The sequence below is a fragment of the Nomascus leucogenys genome, chromosome 12 (genome assembly GCF_006542625.1).
Source record: "Nomascus leucogenys isolate Asia chromosome 12, Asia_NLE_v1, whole genome shotgun sequence".
In the NCBI taxonomy this organism is placed as follows: domain Eukaryota; kingdom Metazoa; phylum Chordata; class Mammalia; order Primates; family Hylobatidae; genus Nomascus; species Nomascus leucogenys.
In genome coordinates, this window is record NC_044392.1 from 44,927,636 (window position 1) to 44,950,266 (window position 22,631).

General features: G+C 51.3%; 1 protein-coding gene across 2 annotated transcripts in view; it reads left to right on the forward strand.

Annotated features, from left to right (window-relative positions):
• The window catches only part of SMG5 (SMG5 nonsense mediated mRNA decay factor), a 33,778-nt gene extending 11,566 nt beyond the window's left edge, over window positions 1–22,212 (forward strand). The window contains exons 8-22 of one of the 2 annotated variants that reach the window (XR_004032635.1): window positions 3,463–3,588; window positions 3,696–3,764; window positions 4,202–4,410; window positions 5,202–5,339; window positions 5,500–6,099; window positions 8,372–8,547; window positions 10,528–10,603; window positions 11,310–11,485; window positions 12,749–12,933; window positions 17,926–17,985; window positions 18,362–18,521; window positions 18,940–19,030; window positions 19,968–20,042; window positions 20,469–20,607; window positions 20,792–22,212. Coding sequence is in view for 1 of the 2 variants with exons in the window: in XM_003259448.4 (XP_003259496.1) it covers window positions 3,463–3,588; window positions 3,696–3,764; window positions 4,202–4,410; window positions 5,202–5,339; window positions 5,500–6,099; window positions 8,372–8,547; window positions 10,528–10,603; window positions 11,310–11,485; window positions 12,775–12,933; window positions 17,926–17,985; window positions 18,362–18,521; window positions 18,940–19,030; window positions 19,968–20,042; window positions 20,469–20,607; window positions 20,792–20,875 (2,338 nt within the window). In the remaining variant the exon portion in view is untranslated. The remainder of the gene's footprint in view (window positions 1–3,462; window positions 3,589–3,695; window positions 3,765–4,201; window positions 4,411–5,201; window positions 5,340–5,499; window positions 6,100–8,371; window positions 8,548–10,527; window positions 10,604–11,309; window positions 11,486–12,748; window positions 12,934–17,925; window positions 17,986–18,361; window positions 18,522–18,939; window positions 19,031–19,967; window positions 20,043–20,468; window positions 20,608–20,791) is intronic. The other variant, XM_003259448.4, reaches the window with a different exon arrangement.
• The last annotated feature ends 419 nt before the right edge of the window (window positions 22,213–22,631 follow it).

Genomic DNA, 22,631 nt, shown 5'->3' on the forward strand with positions numbered 1-22,631 from the left:
ATTTTTGGCAGGGCCTGGTAGCTCACACCTGTAATCCTAGCACTTTGGGAGGCCAAGGCAGGCGGATCACCTGAGGTTAGGAGTTTGGGACCAGCCTGGCCAACATGGTGAAACCCCATCTCTACTAAAAATACAAAAATTAGCTGGGTGTGGTGGTGAGCGCCTCTAATCCTAGCTACTTGGGAGGCTGAGGCAGGAGAATCACTTGAACCCAGGAGGCAGAGGTTGTAGTGAGCCAAGATCATGCCACTGCACTCTAGCCTGGGCAACAGAGCAAGACTCCATCTCAAAAAAAAAAAAAAAAAAAAACCTTTTCAGGGCACCGAAAATTGATTAAGCTTAGGGTATTGAGTCGCCGTAACCAAAAGCACATGAGACTGATAGGTAAACCAGAATACTTTACCTGGAATGCTTTTAAGTTATACTGAGAAATAAACTGCCAGGAAAACAGAAGAATTCACCGTTGTCACCTAATCAGGGCTAAAGTTGAGAAGCCAAAATCATTCTCAGAAGAAGTTATATAATGAGCTTGGGCTTCAAGAAAAAGGAGTAGAGTTGGTCTTCGTAGCTTTAAGCGGTCAAGTACTAAAGTATATCCAAATAGTAAAGTAATCAGATAATAAAGTATAAAATAATGAAATACTAATTGTATCTCATAATTCCATGTGCCATGACTTTTGGTTCACCTGGCCAAGGTAACCTAGTTCCTGTATTAAGTTTAGCTTGTTGAGGGTCCCTCTCGTCTGGATCAGTTCAGGCTGGCCTTCTATACCTATACCGATACATTCATTCATTCTTAAGTATCATTACTAGGTTTATAACCTGGTGTATCTTTCGCATTTCTTTTTTATTTTTTTTTTTTTTTGAGATGAAGTTTCACTCTTGTTGCCCAGGCTAGAGTGCAATGGTGTGATCTCAGCTCACTGCAACCTCCACCTCCCGGGTTCAAGTGATTCTTCTACCCCAGCCTCCCGAGTAGCTAGGATTACAGACATGCGCCACAACGCCTGGCTAATTTTGTATTTTTAGTAGAGACGGGGTTTCTCCATGTTGGTCAGGCTGGTCTCGAACTCCTAACCTCAGGTGATCCGCCTGCCTTGGCCTCCCAAAGTGTTGGGATTACAGGCGTGAGCCACCGCGCCTGGCTGTATCTTTCCCATTTCTTAAATGCCTTCCTGAGAATGACCCCGCCTTACTTGTCCTGGGTCCCTCATCATACTCATAAGCATGATTTAGGGTGGGTCAGTTCCAAAAGAGAGCCAGGCATATCCAAATTTGGGAGGTGCCCCCTAAGCGCATACCTGACTCTGCTAAAACAATTCTCTCTCATGGTTTATGGGTTAGACATTTGGGCAGGGCTCAGTTGGGCAATCCGCCTTCTCCTAGTGGCATTGTTTAGGGTTAGTCATTGGTATTCAGCTGATCGGAAGGTCTAATATGTCTGAAGCGTTGGGTCTTTTGGCCCGTCTCCTCTGTGTGGTCTTAGGACCACGTGTGGTATCTTCCACAGGGTAGAAGAACTTCTTATGTAGTGGCTCAAGGCTCCAACAGTGAACAATGACTTAAGAGACTTGGAAGCTGTTACTTCTATAATATTCTATTGGTCATAGCCTTTTCTCCCGCAGCCCCCTGCAAGATTTAAGGGGAGGAGATATAGACCACACTTCTCAATGGAAGGAGTGTCAGATAATTTGTGGCTATCTTTAGTTCACCACAGACATTGGTTTCTTCTATTTTATACCTCACTTTTTATAATTAAAAACATGTTTTTAAGAAACAAGTCACAAAATGTCATGAGTGTTAAGGTCATTGGGTTGTTTTTTTTTGAGACAGAGTCTTGCTCTGTCACCTAAGCTGGTGTGCAATGGCGTGATCTCGGCTCACTGCAACCTCCACCTCCTGGGTTCAGGTGATTCTCCTGCCTCACCCTCCTGAGTAGTTGGGATTAAAGGCGCATGCCACCATGCCCGGCTAATTTTTTTTTTTTTTTTTTGAGACGGAGTCTCGTACTGTCGCACAGGCTGGAGTGCAGTGGCGTGATCTCGGCTCACTGCAAGCTCCGCCTCCTGGGTTCACGCCATTCTCCTGCCTCAGCCTCCCAAGTAGCTGGGACCACAACACGCCCGGCTAATTTTTTGTATTTTTAGTAGAGACGGGGTCTCACTGCGTTAGCCAGGATGGTCTCGATCTCCTGACCTCGTGATCCACCTGCCTCGGCCTCCCAAAGTGCTGGGATTACAGGCGTGAGCCACTGTGCCCGGTCTGGCTAATTTTTTGTATTTTTAGTAGAGACAGGGTTTCACCATGTTGGCCAGGCTCATCTCGAACTCCTGACCTTGTGATCCGCCCGCCTCAGCCTCCCAAAGTGCTGGGATTACAGATCCCAGTACAGATGAGCCACTGCACCTGGCTGTGTTTGTTTGTTTGTTTGTTTGTTTGTTTTTAGCAAGACAGGGTTGAGGGCTGGGCACGGTGTCTCACACTCGTAATCCCAGGACTTTGGGAGGTTGAGGGTCACCTGAGTCCAGGAGTTTAAGGCCAGCCTGGTCAACATAGTGAGACCCCATCTCTACAAAAGAAAAGTTAAAAAATGAGCTGGGGCTGCGCGGTGGCTCGTGCCTATAATCCCAGCACTTTGGGAGGCTGAGACAGGTGAATTGCCTGAGGTCAGGAGATTGAGACCAGTCTGGCCAACATGGTGAAACCCCGTCTCTACTAAAAATACAAAAATGAGCCGGGCGTGGTGGCAGGCACCTGTAATCCCAGCTACTTGGGAGACTCAGGCACGAGAATCGCCTGAACCCGGGAGGCGGAGGTTGCAGTGAGCTGAGATTGTGCCACTGCACTCCAGCCAGGGTGATAGAGTGAGACTCAGTTTCAAAAAAAAAAAAGAAAAGAGAGACAGTTGGATTGGGGACTTTTCTCTACCATATATTAGCTGTGTGACCTTGGTCGGTGTGCTTGTTCTCTCACAGGCTCTGTGTCCTCATCTGTGAATGTGGACAATATTAGGGTACATTGCCTGACATAGTGGTTGCTCAGTACACATGTTTGTATTTGCATGTTGGGAGGATTAACTGAAATAGTGCATGTAAATATCCTTGCACATAGTAAATGCTTGTTAAATGCTATCCATTATAAAGTATTCTATGCTTAAAAATAGATGAAGGATAGTGTATTTCAGGGATGGTAATAACTAAGTTTGTAACAGGGTAGGATCGATATTCTCCTTTCTACATACAAAGGAGAGTAAGACATCATTTTTCCTCAGACTAGTCTAGAAGTTATGTGTGTGTGCGTTATCGGGAAGGATAGCTCGTGAGCCTTTTACCCTGAGTATGTACATGGAAGCTGAGGCTGGGAGCAGCCTGTATTTACTAGTAACATTGTTTCCTAAAGCCCCAGCAGAGTAACATATCCTCCCCCTGCCAAGACTCAGTAGCTCACCTCTATCTCCTACAGCATCCAGTCGGAAGTGTCCTTTGAGGGAGCATATGGGAACCTCAAGCGGCTGTATGACAAGGCAGCCAAAATGTACCACCAACTGAAGAAGTGTGAGACTCGGAAACTGTCTCCTGGCAAAAAGCGGTGAGTGGGGCCTGTGAGGAGGAGGGGGGTTTATCTGCAGTTGGTGCAGTAGGACCATAGGGACTGTGGGGCCATTCAGCGTTTACTTTGGGCTCTTCTCATTTCAGATGTAAAGACATTAAAAGGTTGCTAGTGAACTTTATGTATCTGCAAAGCCTCCTACAGCCCAAAAGCAGGTGAGTGGAAGAGAGCATGAACCTGAACTGTCCTGTGAGCCCCAGCCATGATGCTTTACAGAAGGAACCTTGACAAGGGTGGACTGTCGAGTTCTGCCCTCAGTTTGGACATCCGTAGCCAATTCGTCCTTTCTTGGCATTCCTCACTGTTTCTCCCAAGGGTCCTGTGCCCATCCTCCTCCCAGCAGCTCTCCCTATGGCACAGAATGGGTGCTTAGGAGATGTGGAAGAGGGAATGGCTGAATGGGAAGCCTACTCACATCCCTTCCCCTGTTTTAGTTGCTATGGAGATCAATCCAGCACTACCCTTCCCTGCTGTGCTCTCAGGTCTCCCCTGCAGCATCCCATAGTCCTTTCTCTGAATCTTGTATTCCCTGCTCTTCTCCTTCCCCAGCCCCCCCCACTGACCTCCCCTGTTAACTCCTACCCCTCTGTAGCTCCATGGACTCAGAGCTGACCTCACTTTGCCAGTCAGTCCTGGAGGACTTCAACCTCTGCCTCTTCTACCTGCCCTCCTCACCCAACCTCAGCCTGGCCAGTGAGGATGAGGAGGAGTATGAGAGTGGATATGCTTTCCTCCCAGACCTTCTCATCTTTCAAATGGTCATCATCTGCCTTATGTGTGTGCACAGCTTGGAGAGAGCAGGTAACCTTCCCTATGTTCCTCTTTTCTCTTCCACTGGCTTCGGGGATCCTCACTCCCCTTTTCTGCAGCTCCTTATTCATAAACTTCCTTCCACAAGCAGTCTCTTCACTCCTGTGTCACTGCTTGGCTGTGGGCGAGTAAGGGCCAAGGGATCCTACCCTAAAGGAGCTCCTAGTAATTGAGTACAAGCAACAGCACATTTCCTTCCCCCTTCTCCTTACTGCCTCCCATAAATATGCACACCCTTGGCCAGGGCCTTTGCAGAGACAAGGGTCAGGATACTTAGTGATGATCCAGACAGAATTTTAGACCTTCTGTTGGAGGCATTTAGGCAATTCTGGAAGCCTTTCTGGCAGATGTGTATGTAGAGCAAGATTGGGAGTAAGGAGGGATAGGACTGGATGTGAAGGCTCTTGAGGCATGGGGAGGAGCCTCAGAGCCAGGGAGGAAGAGATGGGACAAAAGGATATGCTTATCTGAAGGAGCACAAGGTGAGATGGTACATTCTAGATTATGGAAGGGATAATAGGACACGTACAGTGCCTCACCCCTGTAATCCCAGCACTTTGGGAGGCCGAGGTGGGCAGATTGCTTGAGCCCAGGAGTTCAAGACCCAGCCTGGGTAACATAGTGAGACCCTTGTCTCTAAAAAGTTAAAAAAAAAAAAAAAAGAATCTTTGATGAGTAGTTGGATCCTTGGAAGAGTTGAGAACAGATGAGATGTGGTTGGAATTAATGGTGCCTACTCCTCATCAGGGCCCTAGGCCCCTAATGCCTGGCTTTGACTTCAGGATCCAAGCAGTACAGTGCAGCCATTGCCTTCACCCTGGCCCTCTTCTCCCACCTCGTCAATCATGTCAACATACGGCTGCAGGCTGAGCTGGAAGAGGGCGAGAATCCTGTCCCAGCATTCCAGAGTGATGGCACAGGTGGGAGAATGGGGGAGGTCATCACTATGGAAAGGTTGGTGTGGGGCATGGGGATGAAGGAAAGGAACACAGACTCGGGGGAAGTGGTGTTGGAGAGCACATTCCAGCTTCCAGGCTCCACCTGTTCCTCGGGCTCCACCTGACCTTCCTCTTTCTGCAGATGAACCAGAGTCCAAGGAACCTCTGGAGAAAGAGGAGGAGCCAGATCCTGAGCCTCCTCCTATAGCACCCCAAGTGGGTGAGGGCAGAAAGAGCCGTAAGTTCTCTCGCCTGTCCTGTCTCCGCCGTCGCCGCCACCCACCCAAAGTTGGTGATGACAGTGACCTGAGTGAAGGCTTTGAATCGGACTCAAGCCATGACTCAGCCCGGGCCAGTGAGGGCTCAGACAGTGGCTCTGACAAGAGTCTTGAAGGTGGGGGAACGGCCTTTGATGCTGAAACAGACTCGGAAATGAATAGCCAGGAGTCCCGATCAGACTTGGAAGATATGGAGGAAGAGGAGGGGACACGGTCACCAACCCTGGAACCCCCTCGGGGCAGATCAGAGGCTCCCGATTCCCTCAATGGCCCACTGGACACCAGTGAGGCTAGCATTGCCAGCAATCTACAAGCCATGTCCACCCAGATGTTCCAGACTAAGCGCTGCTTCCGACTGGCCCCCACCTTTAGCAACCTGCTCCTCCAGCCCACCACCGACCGTCATACCTCGGCCAGCCACAGGCCTTGTGTCAATGGGGATGTAGACAAGCCTTCAGAGCCAGGTATTTGGACCACTTCATCATCCTGTTCTGGTCCGCACCTCCATGCCATAGACACTCACCAGAGAGGCCACTTTCCTATCTGTGTGAATGACCTCTCGTCTCTACCCTTACCTTTGGCCCTCTGCCTGTGGTGTAGCCCAAGAGTTTTTTCCTGAGGGTCCGCTTTCCTCACTTCCTCATTCCCATCTCCCAACCCATTTGTTGGTTTTATTTCTCTTGCACTTCACCCTGCCCTGTGGGTTTGGGGCTTTCCTCCCTACACAACAATTGCAGCTGCAGCTTCCTTCCCTGGTGCCATCCCAAGTCCCTCCAGGGCTTCTGGAAGCTAGAAAAACTGGTACCCACCAGGGCAGGTGCATTAGAGTGAGACATCTCTCCTGAGGATCTTCCCTGCAAAGAGAGTACCCATTTAGTAGCAGCAACCGTTTGTTAAGGCTACTCTCTGCATTGTTCTAGGGTGTTGTCTTATTTAACCTTCATAGCAGTCTTGTGGTAGAAGAGTTGTCATCCCTACTCTAGGCTTTTACTTCCAAAGTTTTTTTTTTTTTTTAAGACAGGGTCTTACCTATCGTCCAGACTGCAGTGCAGTGGCGTGATCTTGGCTCACTGCAACCACTGCTTCCCAGGCTCAAGCGATTCTCTTACCTCAGCCTTCTGAGTACCTGGGATGACACACATGCGCCAGCATGCCCAGCTAATTTTTTTTTGTGTGTGTGTGTGTATATATATGTGTGTGTGTATATATGTGTGTGTATATATATGTGTGTGTATATATATGTGTGTGTGTGTGTATGTATACATATATATATATATATATATATATATATATTTTTTTTTTTTTTTTTTTTTTTTAGACAGAGTCTCACTCTGTTGCCCAGGCTGGAGTACAGTGGCATGATCTCGGCTCACTGCAGCCTCTGCCTCCCAGGTTCAAGTGATTCTTCTGCCTCAGCCTCCCAAGTAGCTGGGACTACAGGCGTGCACCACCATGCCCGGCTAATTTTTGTATTTTTAGTAGAGACGGGGTTTCACCATGTTGGCCAGGCTGGTCTCAGACTCCTGACCTTAGGTGATCCACCTGCCTCGGCCTCCCAAAGTGCTGGGATTACAGGTGTGAGCCGCTACACCCGGCCCCTCCAAACTTTTATACGTAGTGTTTTGTCTGTCTGGCACGTGCTTTTCCTCCCTTGCTCCCAGCCTGTCACTTAGCTAATTCTTACTTGCCCCCCCTAGATTTTAGCTTAAAAGTCATTTGGTCTAGGACTCCTTCAAGGGTATGTTAGATTTGCTTCTTGTGGCCACCTGCACCTCTGCAGCCTCCAGTCATTTTCCACTCTGGCGAGGTTGCCTGTTGATTTGTCTGTCTCCCCAGTTAGTGTCTGAACTGCTTGAGGGCAGGACAGAATATATCTTACTTACTGCTGTATCCCCAGTACCTAACACAGTGCCTGGCACATGGATGGGACTTAAGAACTATCGAATGACTGAGTGAATGACAGAAATGAGGGATGCTCAGAGATGTGAAGGTTCCTGCCCAGTGTTCTCACTTGCAAAGTAGAAGAGCTAGGAATTGAAAGTAACTTTTTTTTTTTTTTTGAGACGGAGTCTCGCTCTGTTGCCCAGGCTGGAGTGCAGTGGCGCAATCTCAGCTCACTGCAACCTCCACTTCCCAGGTTCAAGCAATTCTCCTGCCTCAGCCTCCCGAGTAGCTGAGATTACAGGCATGCACCACCACACCCAGCTAATTTTTGTATTTTTAGTAGAGACGGGGTTTCACCATGTTGGCCAGGCTGGTCTTGAACTCCTGACCTTGTGATCCGCCCGCCTCGGCCTCCCAAAGTGCAAGGATTACAGGCATGAGCCACCACACCCGGCTTGAAAGTAATTCTTTTCTCCCTCCCTCGTAGCTCCCCTCTAATTGTCTGCCCTGCCTTCCAGCACAGAGTAGGCACTTCATAAATCCTAGCTGAATGAATAGCTGTAGATCAACGTCACAAATTACTTGAGTCTATAAGAATCATATTTAAAAGGCACCATATTTAAAAAGCAACCTTGATAAAATGAATTTGAGGAGATTAAAAAGCAACAACAGTTAGTGGGCCTAGAAAAATTGAACAAGGACCTGTAAGTGGTTCCCCAGATTTTTCATATCCAAATTCCTCAGAAGGGCCCAGGCCAGGTGGAAGCATGCTCCCTGCACAGAGCTGAGGCCTGTTGCCAAGTGTCAGTTGTTTATCCCAGTTTTTTTCTCTTCCATTCACTCACCCCCCAGCCTCTGAGGAGGGCTCTGAGTCAGAGGGGAGTGAGTCCAGTGGACGCTCCTGTCGGAATGAGCGCAGCATCCAGGAGAAGCTTCAGGTTCTGATGGCCGAAGGTCTGCTTCCTGCTGTGAAAGTCTTCCTGGACTGGCTTCGGACCAACCCCGACCTCATTATCGTGTGTGCGCAGGTGTGTAAGTCCACTCCATTGCCCCTGTCAGGTCCCAGGGTCTTGGAGGAGGGGATGAGCCAGGATGGGGCCTGAGGATCCCCCGAGATGGCCAAGGCAAGAATTATTGCCAAGCAATTAAGCACCTATCTGTGCTGGGCCCTTATGCTCTGACAGGGAAGGATTAGGCATGATCTTGGCCCTCACAAAGCCTGTGGCCAGGGAACAATGAGCGAGCTGCTTATTTTGCTTTGTATCCCCAACGCTGGGCATAATGCCTGCCATTATGAGTAATGCCAGTAGAAGTATGTGCTCAAGGACCAAACTTGATAAATACCGAAGAATCCAGAGAAGGGAGAGAACATTGAGTAGAGGATAGTGACAGAAGAGATGGGAACTTCTGACAAGAGTTGTGAAGATGTACTAGGCAGGGGAAACAGCTTAAGGAGAGTCACACAACAGGACCGAGCTCTTGTCAAGCCGGCTGCCATGGAGGCTGGGTGGGGCCATGGTAGCTTTCCCTTCTCAGGTTCAGAGTGTCAGCCTTGAACTTCTAATTCCCAGAGGCATTTATTCAATGTTTTCTTCTAGGGGCATACCTGCCTTGCTGTGGAAGACTTTCTTCCCTGTGGGTCGCCCCAGTCCCTAGATGAGACGGTTTGGGTCAGGGCCAGGTGCACCCTTGGGTGTGTGCTTATGTCTGATGACAGTTAGTTACTCAGTCATCAGTCACTGAGGGAGGTGTGGTGAAGATGGAGATGCTGGGTCACATCCTCAGAGAGGTGTTCCAGTATGGGCACATGGGAGGGCTGGAAGAATAGGTTACTGCTAGACATAGAGAAGCCACGTCCTTTAACATCCTGGCTTTTCCCACTACCAAGATCCAGAAAGTCCTTGTGGTTTCACTGCTTTCTCTTTTTTTTTTTTTTTTTTTGAGATGGAGTCTGGCTCTGTCGCCCAGACTAGAGTGCAGTGGCGCTATCTCGGCTCACTGCAAGCTCCGCTCCCTAGGTTCACACCATTCTCCCGCCTCAGCCTCCCAAGTAGCTGGGACTACAGGCGCCACCACGTGCAGCTAATTTTTTGTATTTTTAGTAGAGACGGCGTTTCACCATGTTAGCCAGGATGGTCTTGATCCGCCTGCCTCAGCCTCCCCAAGTGCTGGGATTACAGGTGTGAGCCACTGCGCCCGGCCTGCTTTCTTCTTTCATGAAGCATTCAGCTGGTGAAAAAGCTCACCCAGGCTGGTCTCGAGCTCTTGACCTCAAGTGATCTGCCTGCCTCAGCCTCCCAAAGTGCTGGGATTACAGGCATGAGCCACTGCGCCCCGTCCGAATGTGGCTTTTTTTGTTTTGTTTTGTTTTGAAACAAGGTCTCACTCTGTTGCCCAGGCTGCAGTGCAGTGGCGTACCTCGGCTCCACTGCAGCCTTGACCTCCTGGGCGCAAGCAGTCCTCCCAACTGAGTCTCCCCAGTAGCTGGGACTACAAGCGCATGCCACCACGCCTGGCTAATTTTTTTTTTTTTTTTTTTTGAGAAGGAGTTTCATTCTTGTTGCCCAGGCTGGAGTGCAGTGGCACAGTCTCAGCTCACTCCAGCCTCCGCCTCCTGGGTTCAAGCGATTCTCCTGCCTCAGCCTCCTGAGTAGCTGGGATTATGGGCACCTGCCACCATGCCCAGCTAATTTTTTTTGTGTTTTTAGTAGAGATGGGGTTCACCATGTTGGCCAAGCTGGTCTCCAACTCCTGACCTCAGGTGATCCGCCTACCTTCGCCTTCCAAAGTGCTGGGATTTTAGGCATGAACCACCGTGCCCAGCCAGCCCAGCTAATTTTTGTATTTTTTGTAGAGACAAAGTTTTGCCTTGTTGCCCAGGCTTCTTTTGTTAATTTTAAAATCAAACCCACATAGGCCAGATCCCTCAGGGTGGTGCTTTCCTTGCTCACTGCTGTTCTGCACCACTATCTCTGGCTGAAGGCCGCCTCTCCCTTCTCTCTCCCCAGAGCTCTCAAAGTCTGTGGAACCGCCTGTCTGTGTTGCTGAATCTGTTGCCTGCTGCTGGCGAACTCCAGGAGTCTGGTGAGTGGGTCCCTGGCACTACCCTCCTTTCTTTTCTCTCTCATTGTCCCACTAAGCCCATTCCCCCTCCCCATAACCCAGCCCTTGGGGTAAGGAGGTTAATGGGATTCATTGCCAGCCTCCCCAGCACACAGCAGTCATTGTGTGGTCTAGGCCTCTCTGGTTTCCCACCCCAACACTGCTGTACTGTGGGCAGGTGGCCTGGTCAGCAAGGGAGTGTGCTCCCTGGGGAATGCAAGGGCAGAGTGAGAGGGCCCTGAGAGCCAGACCTAGCTGCTGCTGTTGCACTGATGCCTGTGGTCATTGAGAATTGACTTTGACCTACCAAGTTTGTTTGTCTGGTTCATCTCCTCCTACCACCTTCCAGCTGGAAAACTCCACCTGCTCTTACCTCCTAAGACTTGCCAAGGGCTATTCATTCATCCTGAGCCCCTCCTCTCATTTCTGTCCCAATGTAATTGTCCCTTCTGTCAGGAAGCCTTCCTGACCTGAGCCATCCTTGTTCTTCCTGAGGCCCTCTGCTCTGCCTGACTGGCTCTTACGTGTCCATCTCTCTTTACTTCACTCCCTCCATCTCTCCCCACTGTCCTAGGGTATGTCCTGTCTCATCGTCTCATCAGCCTGATAATTCCCAAAGGGAAGGGTTATGTCTCTGACTGGGAGTTTCCACAGGACAGATGGTCTTATGTGTCCTTCTTCTGCCCAGGCCTGGCCTTGTGTCCTGAGGTCCAAGATCTTCTTGAAGGTTGTGAACTGCCTGACCTCCCCTCTAGCCTTCTGCTCCCGGAGGACATGGCTCTTCGTAACCTGCCCCCGCTCCGAGCTGCCCACAGACGCTTTAACTTTGACACGGATCGGCCCCTGCTCAGCACCTTAGAGGAGGTAAGGATAGCATTTCTTATGCCACAGCTCTGTTTGTCAGTCACAAACAGTGGCAAACCAGGGGTTCACGTCTGGGGAGGGAGGGGGCAGGATGCCCTCTTCCACCCAGACAGGGACAGTGTCCTTGGGGCTACAGGCTGCGCTTCCTTCTTCATTCAGTGAGCCATTTTAGCTTTTCTCCTGCCTTGGCAGGATGTCCTTCTAAAGGTCTGCCATTGGTAGTTTCTACTATTGTAGAACAACCACCCCCTTCCTTTTTCTGCCTTCTGTAAAGGGCAGAACAAATAGTTATTAGGGCTTCGAAATCTTTATCAGTCTCTTTTCTAACTCTGGGCCCAGCCTGCTCCGAACTGAACATCAAACAATCATAGAAAGTTAGAGCTGGAAGGGAATGTGCTGCCCCCTTAGTCCAGCAACTTTCACCCTTAAATCTCCATCACCACGTGGGCCATTTGGGGGCAGCAGAGGGAAGCCAAGCAGACAGGCCACCCAGTCCTGACATACACAAACCACCTGGCTGCTCCCTCCAACCAGAGCTGCTTGGCTGTTTTATATTTTAAAGTTCTAGATAAGATTTTTATTTGAGAGGGAAGAAGGGTTTTACTGACCACAAAAATAAGTTGGGGCCAGGTGCAATGGCTCATCTCTGTAATCCCAGCACTTTGGGGGCCTAAGGCAGGTGGATCGCTTGAGCTCAGGAGTTTAAGAACAGCCTGGGCAATATGGCAGGACCCCATTTCTATCAAAAAATACAAAAATTAGCTGGGCATGGTGGTGCGCAGCTGTAGTCCCAGCTACTTGGGGGCTGAGGCAGGAGGATGACTTCAGCCCAGGAGGTAGAGGCTGCAGTGAGCTGTAATCACACCACTGCACTCCAGACTGGGTAACAAAGCAAGATTCTGTCTCAAGAAAATAATAAATTGGAAAATGTGATCTAGTTTGGTCCCCTGGAGCATATGAGAAGCATTAGGAGAGAGATAGTATTAGAACTCAGGTCTCCTCACTTCCAGCCCGGTGTCCTTTGCTCTTGTTTCTTAGCCAAAGTCCTGGTTCTCTGGTCCTCCTAGGAGTTTTCTTGCTGTACCTACTCGTTTTCTGGCAGTTAGAGGCTCTGGGCCTTAGTGTTTCTCCTTCCCACCCCATAGACCACAAATCTTCCCCTGGAGCCCTTGTTGCTGAGGTGGCTGGGCCAGCAGGGAGGTGGGAGGGAGGGAGTGGGGGGTCCTGGAGGGCAGGGTGGCTCTAGAGGGCCCTGCTCAGCAGTGCTGGGCTCCTGTATCTCCCCACAGTCAGTGGTGCGCATCTGCTGCATCCGCAGCTTTGGTCATTTCATCGCCCGCCTGCAAGGCAGCATCCTGCAGTTCAACCCAGAGGTTGGCATCTTCGTCAGCATTGCCCAGTCTGAGCAGGAGAGCCTGCTGCAGCAGGCCCAGGCACAGTTCCGAATGGTGAGTCAGGCCTTCCCCTCCCTGTCAGCTCTGCTCCCATTGGGCTCACTGAGAAACCAGGGCAAGAGGCTCAGACCCTCTGGTGGTCTCCACCTGAAGGACATAGTAAGATGCCTAGGGAGAGGGGAGGGGAGGCTGGGAGGGAGGCCTGGGAGGGACTAAGGGATGGGACTGGTAGACAGGGACTGAGAGGGGGCTTTTTTTTTTTTTTTTTTTTTTTGAGATGGAGTCTCACTCTCTTGCCAGGCTGGAGTGCAGTGGCGTGATCCCAGCTCACTGCAACCTCTGGCTCCCAGGTTCAAGCGATTCTCCTACCTCAGCCTCCTGAGTAGCTGGGACTACAGGCGCATGCCACCACGCCCAGCTAATTTTTGTATTTTTAGTAGAGACAGGGTTTCACCATGTAGGCCAGGATGGTCTCGATCTCTTGACCTTGTGATCCACCTGCCTTGGCCTCCCAAAGTACTAGGATTACAGGCGTGAGCCACCACGCCTGGCCTGAGAGGGGCTTTGAGCAGAGGCTGCCTAGCTCAAGACCTGTACCCAGACTGACCTGGGGTTGAGGCCATCTCTGTCACCTCTTAGTCTATGAATTGAGCAAGTCACTTAACCTCACCACGCCAGTTTCCTTGTCAGTTATGTGGGAACAAATAGAATCCACTTTATGGAGTTTCTTGAAGATGGAATGATGGTGGATATGAGGTGCCTTGCACATTGTCTTATGGAGCATGTGTGTGCTTAGCAAATGCTCCCTCTGTTCCCTTTCATTCAAGAGGGATAAAGACTGAGGAATAGAAGGGAGTGGAGGGCTCCTGATACAAGGGGCCATGAAGGAACCTTCCCATCCCAGACGTGGTCCCATCCCACAGGGGCCCCAAAGGATGGAAAGTGGCCTGTGTTTCCTCTTTTCCATCCAGTAATTCATTCCACGAATATTTATCGAGAATCCACTTTGTGCCAGACATGACAGTATTCTAGGGACTGGGGTTACAGCAGTGAACAAGACAGTCCTTTCTCTTGTGGGCAACAATCTGGTTTTCACAGTGGGGCCTGCACAGCCTTGGGCATGTTTCCCAACACACCACCCTGAGCTAAGTGGCACCAGTACATTTGGGGTGTTAGTGTCTGGCACAGGAAGTATGATGTGTCTCAACAACCCCTCAGGATTTCTTCTTCATCTCAAGCCAATCCCCTCCTCCACATTCTTCCTTTGCACCTGTCCCAGGGCCAGCAGCTTCCCCACCCTGTGTGAGTGCCATTTCTTGTGGGCATTCTGCTTGGCTGGAAAGGGGCGAAAGCTCCCCAGAAACTCCCTTCGTTACTGTCTGAAAAACAAGCACGTTTTGTTAAAAACAAACCTTTTGTGTTAAGGCTTTTATTGCTAGTCCATAGGGGAAGACATGGTGGGGGGTTACAAAAATAATTATGGGGAAGTTAGACAGCTTCAAAAAATGTTAAGAGTTTTTGCAGGCATTTCCTCTAGCCTAAAGCTCCTGAAGACACTCTTCCTGTGGGGGGCAGGGGGTACCTGTAAGCCCTTCTCATGTGGTGCTAGACTCCACAGGCCAAGATAGACACAGGCCACGTTGCTTGCTGGGGCTGCCTCCTCCTCTGCTTGAGTCACAGGCTTCTACCCCAAAGGGCTTATCCCCAGCCAGAGGAGTGTTGTCGTTGTCATATTTATCAAGAGTTTTCTCTGTGCACAGCCTGGTTTGCATGTGATATCTCATTTAACCCTTGCAGCAGTCCAGTGAGGTAGGTGCCTGCATCCTCCATTTTATAGATAAGAAACGGTAGGCTGGGTGCTGTGGCTCACGCCTATAATCTCAGCACTTTGGGAGGCCAAGGTGGGCGGATCACTTGAAGTCAGGAGTTTAAGACCAGCCTGGCCAACATGGTGAAACCTCGTCTCTACTAAAAACATAAAAAATAGTCGGGCATGATGGCAGGTGCCTGTACAAGTCCCAGCTACTTGGGAGGCTAAGGCAGAAGAATCACTTGAACCTGGGAGGCAGAGGTTGCAGTGAGTCAAGATCGTGCCACTGCACGCCAGCCTGGGTGACAGAGCGAGACTCTGTCTCAAAAAAAAAAAAAAAAAGAAAAGAAAATGTAGAAAGACAAAGGAACATTCCCAAGATCAGAAAGTATAGTCGGTGGTAGAGCCAGGGCTCTGGAGTTGGACACACTGTGGATTTCTTATCCTGGCTCTTTTGTGCTGCTTTAGAGACTTAGCTTCTCTGTAGGCCAAGTGGGCATTAGGAGTTGCGGGAGGTGTAGTACCTGCTGATGGGACCTCTGAAGGTAGGCTTTCCCTCTGAGGAACGCGTAGGCCCACATCTGTTTGAAATGCTGGGTTGGTAATATCAGAGCCTCATATTAGCACAGCTCCCTCTTCTTGGGTCCAGGTGGATCTCACCTACACTAGTTCTCTGGGGGAGCTTTTACACAAATGCCCCCATCCCCCTCTCTTGAATATGGGGTTTCACAATTACCATTTTAGTCTAAAAGCAACTCATGGGCTTTTTTCTGCAGTGGGAAAAGGAAAGTTTGTCTATGGTGCCTCCCTTGCTTACCAGTTTGCCCACAGGGCCTGTGAGAAAATGGCTCTTAGGTTGAGGCTGCTGCAGTGAGCCAAGACCTTGCCACTGCCCTCCAACCTGGGTGACTGAGACCCTGCCTCAAAAAAAAGAAAAAAGAAAGAGAAGATGGCTCTCACCTAGGCTCTGGCCTTCTGCTTCCATTCTTTCATTTGTCTACATTGTTTCTCAAGGGGACACTCTTGGCACCTTGGGCAGGACAATTCTTTGTTGTGCAGGACTCTGCAGGGGGTTGGGAGTGGATCTTGCAACTATAGACTTTATTCCTCTTTCCCTAGTCTTCCCACTAATGTGTTTTCTCTTTGTAATCCAGTCCAGGACCCACAGTATGTTTGGCTGTCATGTATCCTTAGTCTCATGCAATCTCTGACAGTTCTCAGTTTTTCCTTTTCTTTACTGACATGACACTTTTGAAGAGTACTGGTCAGTTATTTCATAGTGTCCCTCAGTTTGGGTTTGTGTGATGTCGTCTCAAGATGAGAATGAGAATTTTTTTTCTTTTTTTGAGACGGAGTCTCGCTCTGTCACCCAGGCTGGAGTGCAGTGGCGCGATCTCAGCTCACTGCAAGCTCCGCCTCCCGGGTTCACGCCATTCTCCTGCCTCAGCCTCTCCGAGTAGCTGGGACTACAGGTGCCCGCCACCACGCCCGGCTAATTTTTTTGTATTTTTAGTAGAGACGGGGTTTCACCGTGGTCCCGATCTCCTGACCTCGTGATCTGCCCGCCTCAGTCTCCCAAAGTGCTGGGATTACAGGCGTGAACCACTGTGCCTGGCCCCAAGATTAATATTTTATTTTATTTTATTTATTTATTTTGAGACAGAGTCTTGCTCTATCGCCCAGGCTGTAGTACAGTGGCTCTATCTCGGCTCACTGCAACCTTTGCCGTCCAGGTTCAAGCAATTTTCCCTGCCTCGGCCTCCCAAGTAGCTGGGATTATAGGTGCCCGTCACCACACCCAGCTAATTTTTGTATTTTTAGTAGAGATGGGGTTTTGCCATGTTGGCCAGGCTGTTCTCAAACTCCTGACCTTAGGTGATCCACCTGTCTTGGCCTCCCAAAGTGCTGGGATTACAGGTGTGAGCCACCCCGCCTGGCCAAGATTAGTATTTTAAAGCACCACTTTGATGATGCCACTTTGGTCATCAAAAAGTCTTCAGTGGGCTGGGTGCTGTGGCTCACACCAGTAATCCCAGCACTTTGGGAGGCCAAGGCGGGCAGATTGCTTGAGCCCCAGGAGTTTGAGACCAGCCTGGGCAACATGGTGAAACCCAGTCTCTACAAAAAATACCAAAATTAGCCAGGCATGGTGGCATGTGCCTGTAGTCCCAGCTAGTTGGGGGGCTGAGGCAGGAGGATCAGTTGGGCCCGGGAGGCAGAGGTTGCAGTGAACGGGAATTGTGGCACTGCACTCCAGTCTGAGTGACAGAGTGAGACCCTGTCTCAAAAAAAAGAAAAACATAATAAAAGGAGTCTTCAGTGGCTCCCCATATCTTGCAGGATAAAGTCCCCATCCTTAACCTCGTCTTTTAGACCATACTAAGGAATTTGGGCTTTACCCATAATACAGAGGAAAGGCATCAGAAGACTAAAGCAGGGCTATAATGGGCATCAGATGGTTTTTAAAAGATTGCCTTGGTTGTAGGTGGAGAAAAGGGATCGAATTAGAGGCAGAGACCAGTATGGTGGTTGTTACAGTAGTCAAGGAGAGGTGTTGGCTTAGACTAGGGTTTCACAGTGGAGGTGGAAGGATTTACATGCTGTTTAGGGGGGCACAATTGACAAGACAGGGAAGCTGATAACTTCTGGGGCTGAGAGAGAGGGAAGATTCAAAGCCAACCCTGAGCTTTCTGACTTGGGCAGACTGGTTTATTTACTAGGCTAGGGAACACTAGAGGAAGAGATGCAGGTTCTGAGGAGCAGATGGGGCTGCTGAGTAGGCAGTTGGATGTGTGGGTCTGGAGCTCAGGATGGTCAGGCCTGGGCTGAATCTGCAGATTTGGAAGATGTTGGCAAGTGGATGGGGGTAGAAGGTGAGGAAGTGCATGGGTAGGATCTCCTGGGAGAGGAGACCAGATTGAGAAGAGCAGAGATTGAATCCTGAGGCACAGCCAGGTGATGTCCTGCATGGTGACGGCACATGGCTGTCTGCTCCCCCTCCCCTGCAGGGCCTGGAACATCATGACCTGTGTCGGGTTGGTAATGGAAGTTGTTCAGGAGTGCAGCGGAAGAATATTTTTTCTTCCATGCCTCTCCTCCCCTCATTCAGCAGCAGTGCTAGAGAGTGACTTTGCATGAGGTCACACTGAGACCTCAGGAAACCCTCTTGGTCTTCCTGATCACTGGAGAAGGGAATATATATCCCAACTCCTTACAGCTCGTTTTTTCCCTCATAGGCACAGGAGGAAGCTCGTCGGAACAGGCTCATGAGAGACATGGCTCAGCTACGACTTCAGGTAGGAAATCAGGGCCCAAGTGCTTCTTCTGCACTTGGTAGAGCTTTTGCGTCAACCCTACTGGCAGGTCTCCCCCTTCCGCTGTAGTCCCCCTGCTCTCTGTTGCCTCTGTGTCCCTCTGCCTCTCCCAGATGACCCTCCTTACTACTCACTCTTCACTCAGCCATTTGCCTCCTTTCTGCCTTCACTTCTGTCTCTCCCTTTCTCTTTAACTCTTATTTCTGTCTACTTTTCCCCCAAAGCCATTGGTAGAAAGGGTCCTCTATCCCCTTCACAACAGGGGGAGCCCCATAAGAGTCACCTTGAGCACCACTCTTCCCCTGGCCCGGCTACAGGGGTCCGCCACAGCTGTACCCACCTTGCCGTCTCTCACCAGCTCGAAGTGTCTCAGCTGGAGGGTAGCCTGCAGCAGCCCAAGGCCCAGTCAGCCATGTCTCCCTACCTTGTCCCTGACACCCAGGCCCTCTGCCACCATCTCCCTGTCATCCGCCAACTGGCCACCAGTGGCCGCTTCATTGTCATCATCCCAAGGACAGGTAAGTACATTGGAGAGGTAAAGAGACAGTATGACTAAAAGAGATTCTGGGCTTGGGATTAAGAGACCTTATTTGGGGCCCAGTTTATACGCAGTAACCTTGGTCAAGTCTTACTACCTTTGTGAACCCATCACTGCATCTGTGAAATGGACATAATCCCTATTCTGCCTCACAAGACAGTTGGGAGAAACAGAAAATGTAAGTGAATCTAATGTGAAAGCACTTGGTAAATTGCCAAGTATATTGCTGGCAGAAGGTCACATTTTCAGAGAACTTTGGAAGGCCTCTAGGGAGCCGGGGTCCCTTCTCTGCCTGAAGAGTGTACTGAGGTGAGCTCAGATACTTCCTCCAGAGCCCCTTGTCACAGCAGTCTGAGCTTATCTGTTTTGTCTTTCCCTACCCCTACCTTGCCCACCAGTGATCGATGGCCTGGATTTGCTGAAGAAGGAACACCCAGGGGCCCGGGATGGGATTCGGTACCTGGAGGCAGAGTTTAAAAAAGGAAACAGGTGAGTGCAGCCTTGGCTGGACCTGTGCTGAGCCCTGGGTCTGTCTTTTGGACAACACATGCTTATGAAAGCCCCTTGCTCCCTATGGGTAAGACATACATACCCGTCTCTACTCACAGTTAGCTCACTGCCTGGGGAGTGATCCCAGAGATAGTTAGAAGTCAGGGATGTAGCTGCTGAAATAGAGGGTGACCAAAGGGGTCAGGAGCCCTGTGGGGAGCACTGAGCTGCTGTCCTTCCTCTGGGGCAAGCCCGTGATCAGCACCCACTGGGGAGAAGGGAGCAGACCTCCCTCCCCCAACTTTAGACTGTGAACTCCTTTATAAGAATTTCTCCTGCTTTAGGGTTGGGACAGGTGATCAGGTTTCTCAGAGTGTGAGGGCCTTCATCCAGGCTGCCCAGGGGCTTCCCACCTCCCTGCTGAGCTGAGGGAGTGGTGAGACCGAAGCCAGCCAGGGAGGGCCAGCTGGCAGCATGTGCAGGTGCTCAGCGGGTACAGGCTTGCCCTTCTGGCCTTTGGGGCTGGAGGAGGACTAGGCAGAGGGTGTAGGGAATAAGGAGAAAGCTTCCCGCTCCCTGCTAGCTGGCCCACCCCCTCTTCTGCATCTGCTCTGCCTGGCCAGGAAGCTGCACAAGGCCTGATTGTTTGGACCTTGTCTCCAGAAGCCCTGGCTTGAAAAGCATCTGCTGCTTCTCCCCTCCCAGCTCCTCCCCTGAGAGGAACCAAATAATTGATGTTATCAGGAGGAAAAGTGAGCTGGGCCCAGCAGCCAGGAAGCCACTTAAGAATGGCTCCAAACAGAGCTGTGGTGGGAGAGACATGTTCCCCACCCCCGCCTGCAAAACCAGGCTCCCAGAGCCACAACGGACTGCTTACTGTGTAAGGCACCCTGCCAGTCCCCTGCTTCTGACCTCCACTCGCACATCTCCTCTGCAGGTACATTCGCTGCCAGAAAGAGGTGGGAAAGAGCTTTGAGCGGCATAAGCTGAAGAGGCAGGATGCAGATGCCTGGTAACGTTTTAGCCCTCACCCCTAGAACCTCAGGCCACCTGCCTTGCTCCTCCACGAGCATTCCTAGGGAGAATGGGTAGGGCTGGAGAATTCTGAGGCTCCACACGCAGCCTGCCAGGGCCCTCCTGCAGGCCTCACCTTGTGGGGAGTACAAAGTTGCCGCAGCACCTGAGCTTTGCAGATGGGTGCACCTGAGCACCTCTGCAGATGGGTCAGCCTCTTTGGGCCTTGCGATACTCAGGCTTGGTGTTTTCCCTCAGTGCACCTTTGCCTGCTCCCCATAGTGTCTCCAGGGCCAGCTTCCAGGGCCCGCTGCTGCTCGCTGCCCTCCCAGCCCCCAGCTGCCCCTGTCCCCTGGAGATCCTGGTGTTTGGGCTGTGCTAATGCTGGGTCTTGGCCCATCTTCCCCTCCGCCCCCATCCCCAGGACTCTCTATAAGATCCTAGACAGCTGCAAACAGCTGACTCTGGCCCAGGGGGCAGGTGAGGAGGACCCGAGCGGCATGGTGACCATCATCACAGGCCTTCCACTGGACAACCCCAGCGTGCTTTCAAGCCCCATGCAGGTGGGTCATGGGTGAGGTGGGGGGATGTGTGGAATAGGGACGAGGTACCAGAGCAGACTCCATCCCCAGACCCTCCACATAGCTGCCTTTTTCCCTTCCATCACTCCTTCCCCAGTGCCTCAACAATTTGCTCTTCAGTTCAGGAGGTCAGACCCTCTCCATCTTTCCTTCTCCCATTCCACAGGCAGCCCTGCAGGCCGCTGCCCACGCCAGCGTGGACATCAAGAATGTTCTGGACTTCTACAAGCAGTGGAAGGAAATTGGTTGATACTGACCCCCAGGCCCTGCAGTGGGGCTGACTCCAGATCTCTCCTGCCCTCCCTGGCAGCCAGGACCAGCACCTGTAGTCACCCCACCACACGCAGACTCATGCACGCACACAGGAGGGAGGCCTAGCTGCTCAGAGGCTGCAGGGAGGGCCCAGGAGCTGGCTGGGAGGGTGGGGTCCCTTTGTTGCCAAGACGTTAGGAAAGCGAGGAAAGTGCTTGGATTAGGAGAGTCTTGTGGGCCCCTGGCCAGCGTTCCTGCCTCAGCTCCCCTGCTGTCTCAGGGGCAGGTGGCAGGCATGGGTACCTGCATTTCACCGGAGTGGGTTCTTGGATCTCTGAGGGGAAAGAACAGCAGAAGAGGCCCTTCTTCCTCACCCAAGATGCAGGGTGGTTGGGGCCAGGAGTTTGGACCCTCCAGGTCTTGGGGGAAGAGCTGGGTAATACCTGGTGTCTGCGTGATTCTCTGCAGACCCTTCCCCTCCTCAAGGATCACCCATCCTCCTTTCAGCCCCCTTTATGGGGACCAGGCAGCTCTGGAGCCAGCCACAGGGGCTCTTAGAGAAGCAAGGCCTGGAGTGGCCTGCACCGAGTAGCAGGGTCAGGGTTCGTGTGCTCCTCCTCCTGCTGCAGGGGCCGCACATCCCATTGCCCCACTTCTGCTTTCTGTCTTCTCTGTCTAGCTTCCAGGGCAGGGAGCAGGCCCCACCTAGGGCTGCAGGCAGTCTGGCCTGTGCCAGCACGGTCTCCTGTGCCCACCAGCCCCACAGGTGCTGTGCTTTGTGCTCTTGGCTGCTGTGCTGGGACAGAATGGGATGCCAGGAAGAGAAGAAAGGGGGTGCAGTCTGAGGCCACCACCCCCCTTCCTATCTAAGGGAGGACTGAAGACAAGGGGCCGGCATTCAGTGGGTAGCAGAAAGGAGAGGCTCCTTGTCCCTCCTTTTGCCCTCCCCAGGACTAAAGACCTGAAGGGGCTGGCTTTTGGAGTGTTGAGGTGAATATGTGGGAGCAGAGATCATGCATAGCTCAGGGCAGTGAATGGCGCACCAAGAGCACGGCTGTGTGTAGGAGGCTGTGGCCAGGATTGCCTCAGCTCCTCCCCCTCAGGCTGGGAGGACAGCACAGGCTAGGGGCTGGGGGTGGAGGGTCTCAGCTCTGCTGCCCCCACCCCAGTACTAGCCTAGCTTCCCAAGCTGTGGCTTAGAGGATAGTTGGCTTCTTGCCTCTTTCCTCTAAAACAGCAAGTCTGGGAAATCCTGGGGTGAGTGGAGTCACCCCACTCCCAGTTGCTGGCAGAGACTGAGACTAAAGCATCACTTAATAAACCCCCCAAGCCCAATCTCTGTCTCCTGGTGCCTGTCTGTACAGAAGTTTTATTGGGGGGTGGGACATTGAAGATGGCATCCTGAAATGCATTTTGGAAAGGCTTCTTTGAAGTGGATGGAACAGAACAAGAAGCAGGCAATTTGAGTGAAAGCCCTGGAGATGATTTGATAGGCACTGTCAAGTTCCTTGACCCTGTAAACTGATGCGGTGCCTTTGCAGGGGTGATAGTGAAAATCTCTTGCCAGCAACATCGCTGCCTGTGGTTGGTTCGCTGTCACCAGCTGGGTCCTCTTCCTCAAGGGGGTGGGGAGGTGAGCCTTGAAACCAGCCTCTGGCCGGGCGCGGTGGCTCACGCCTGTAATCCCAACACTTTGGGTGGCCAAGGCGGGCAGATCACAAGGTCAGGAGATCAAGACCATCCTGGCTAACATA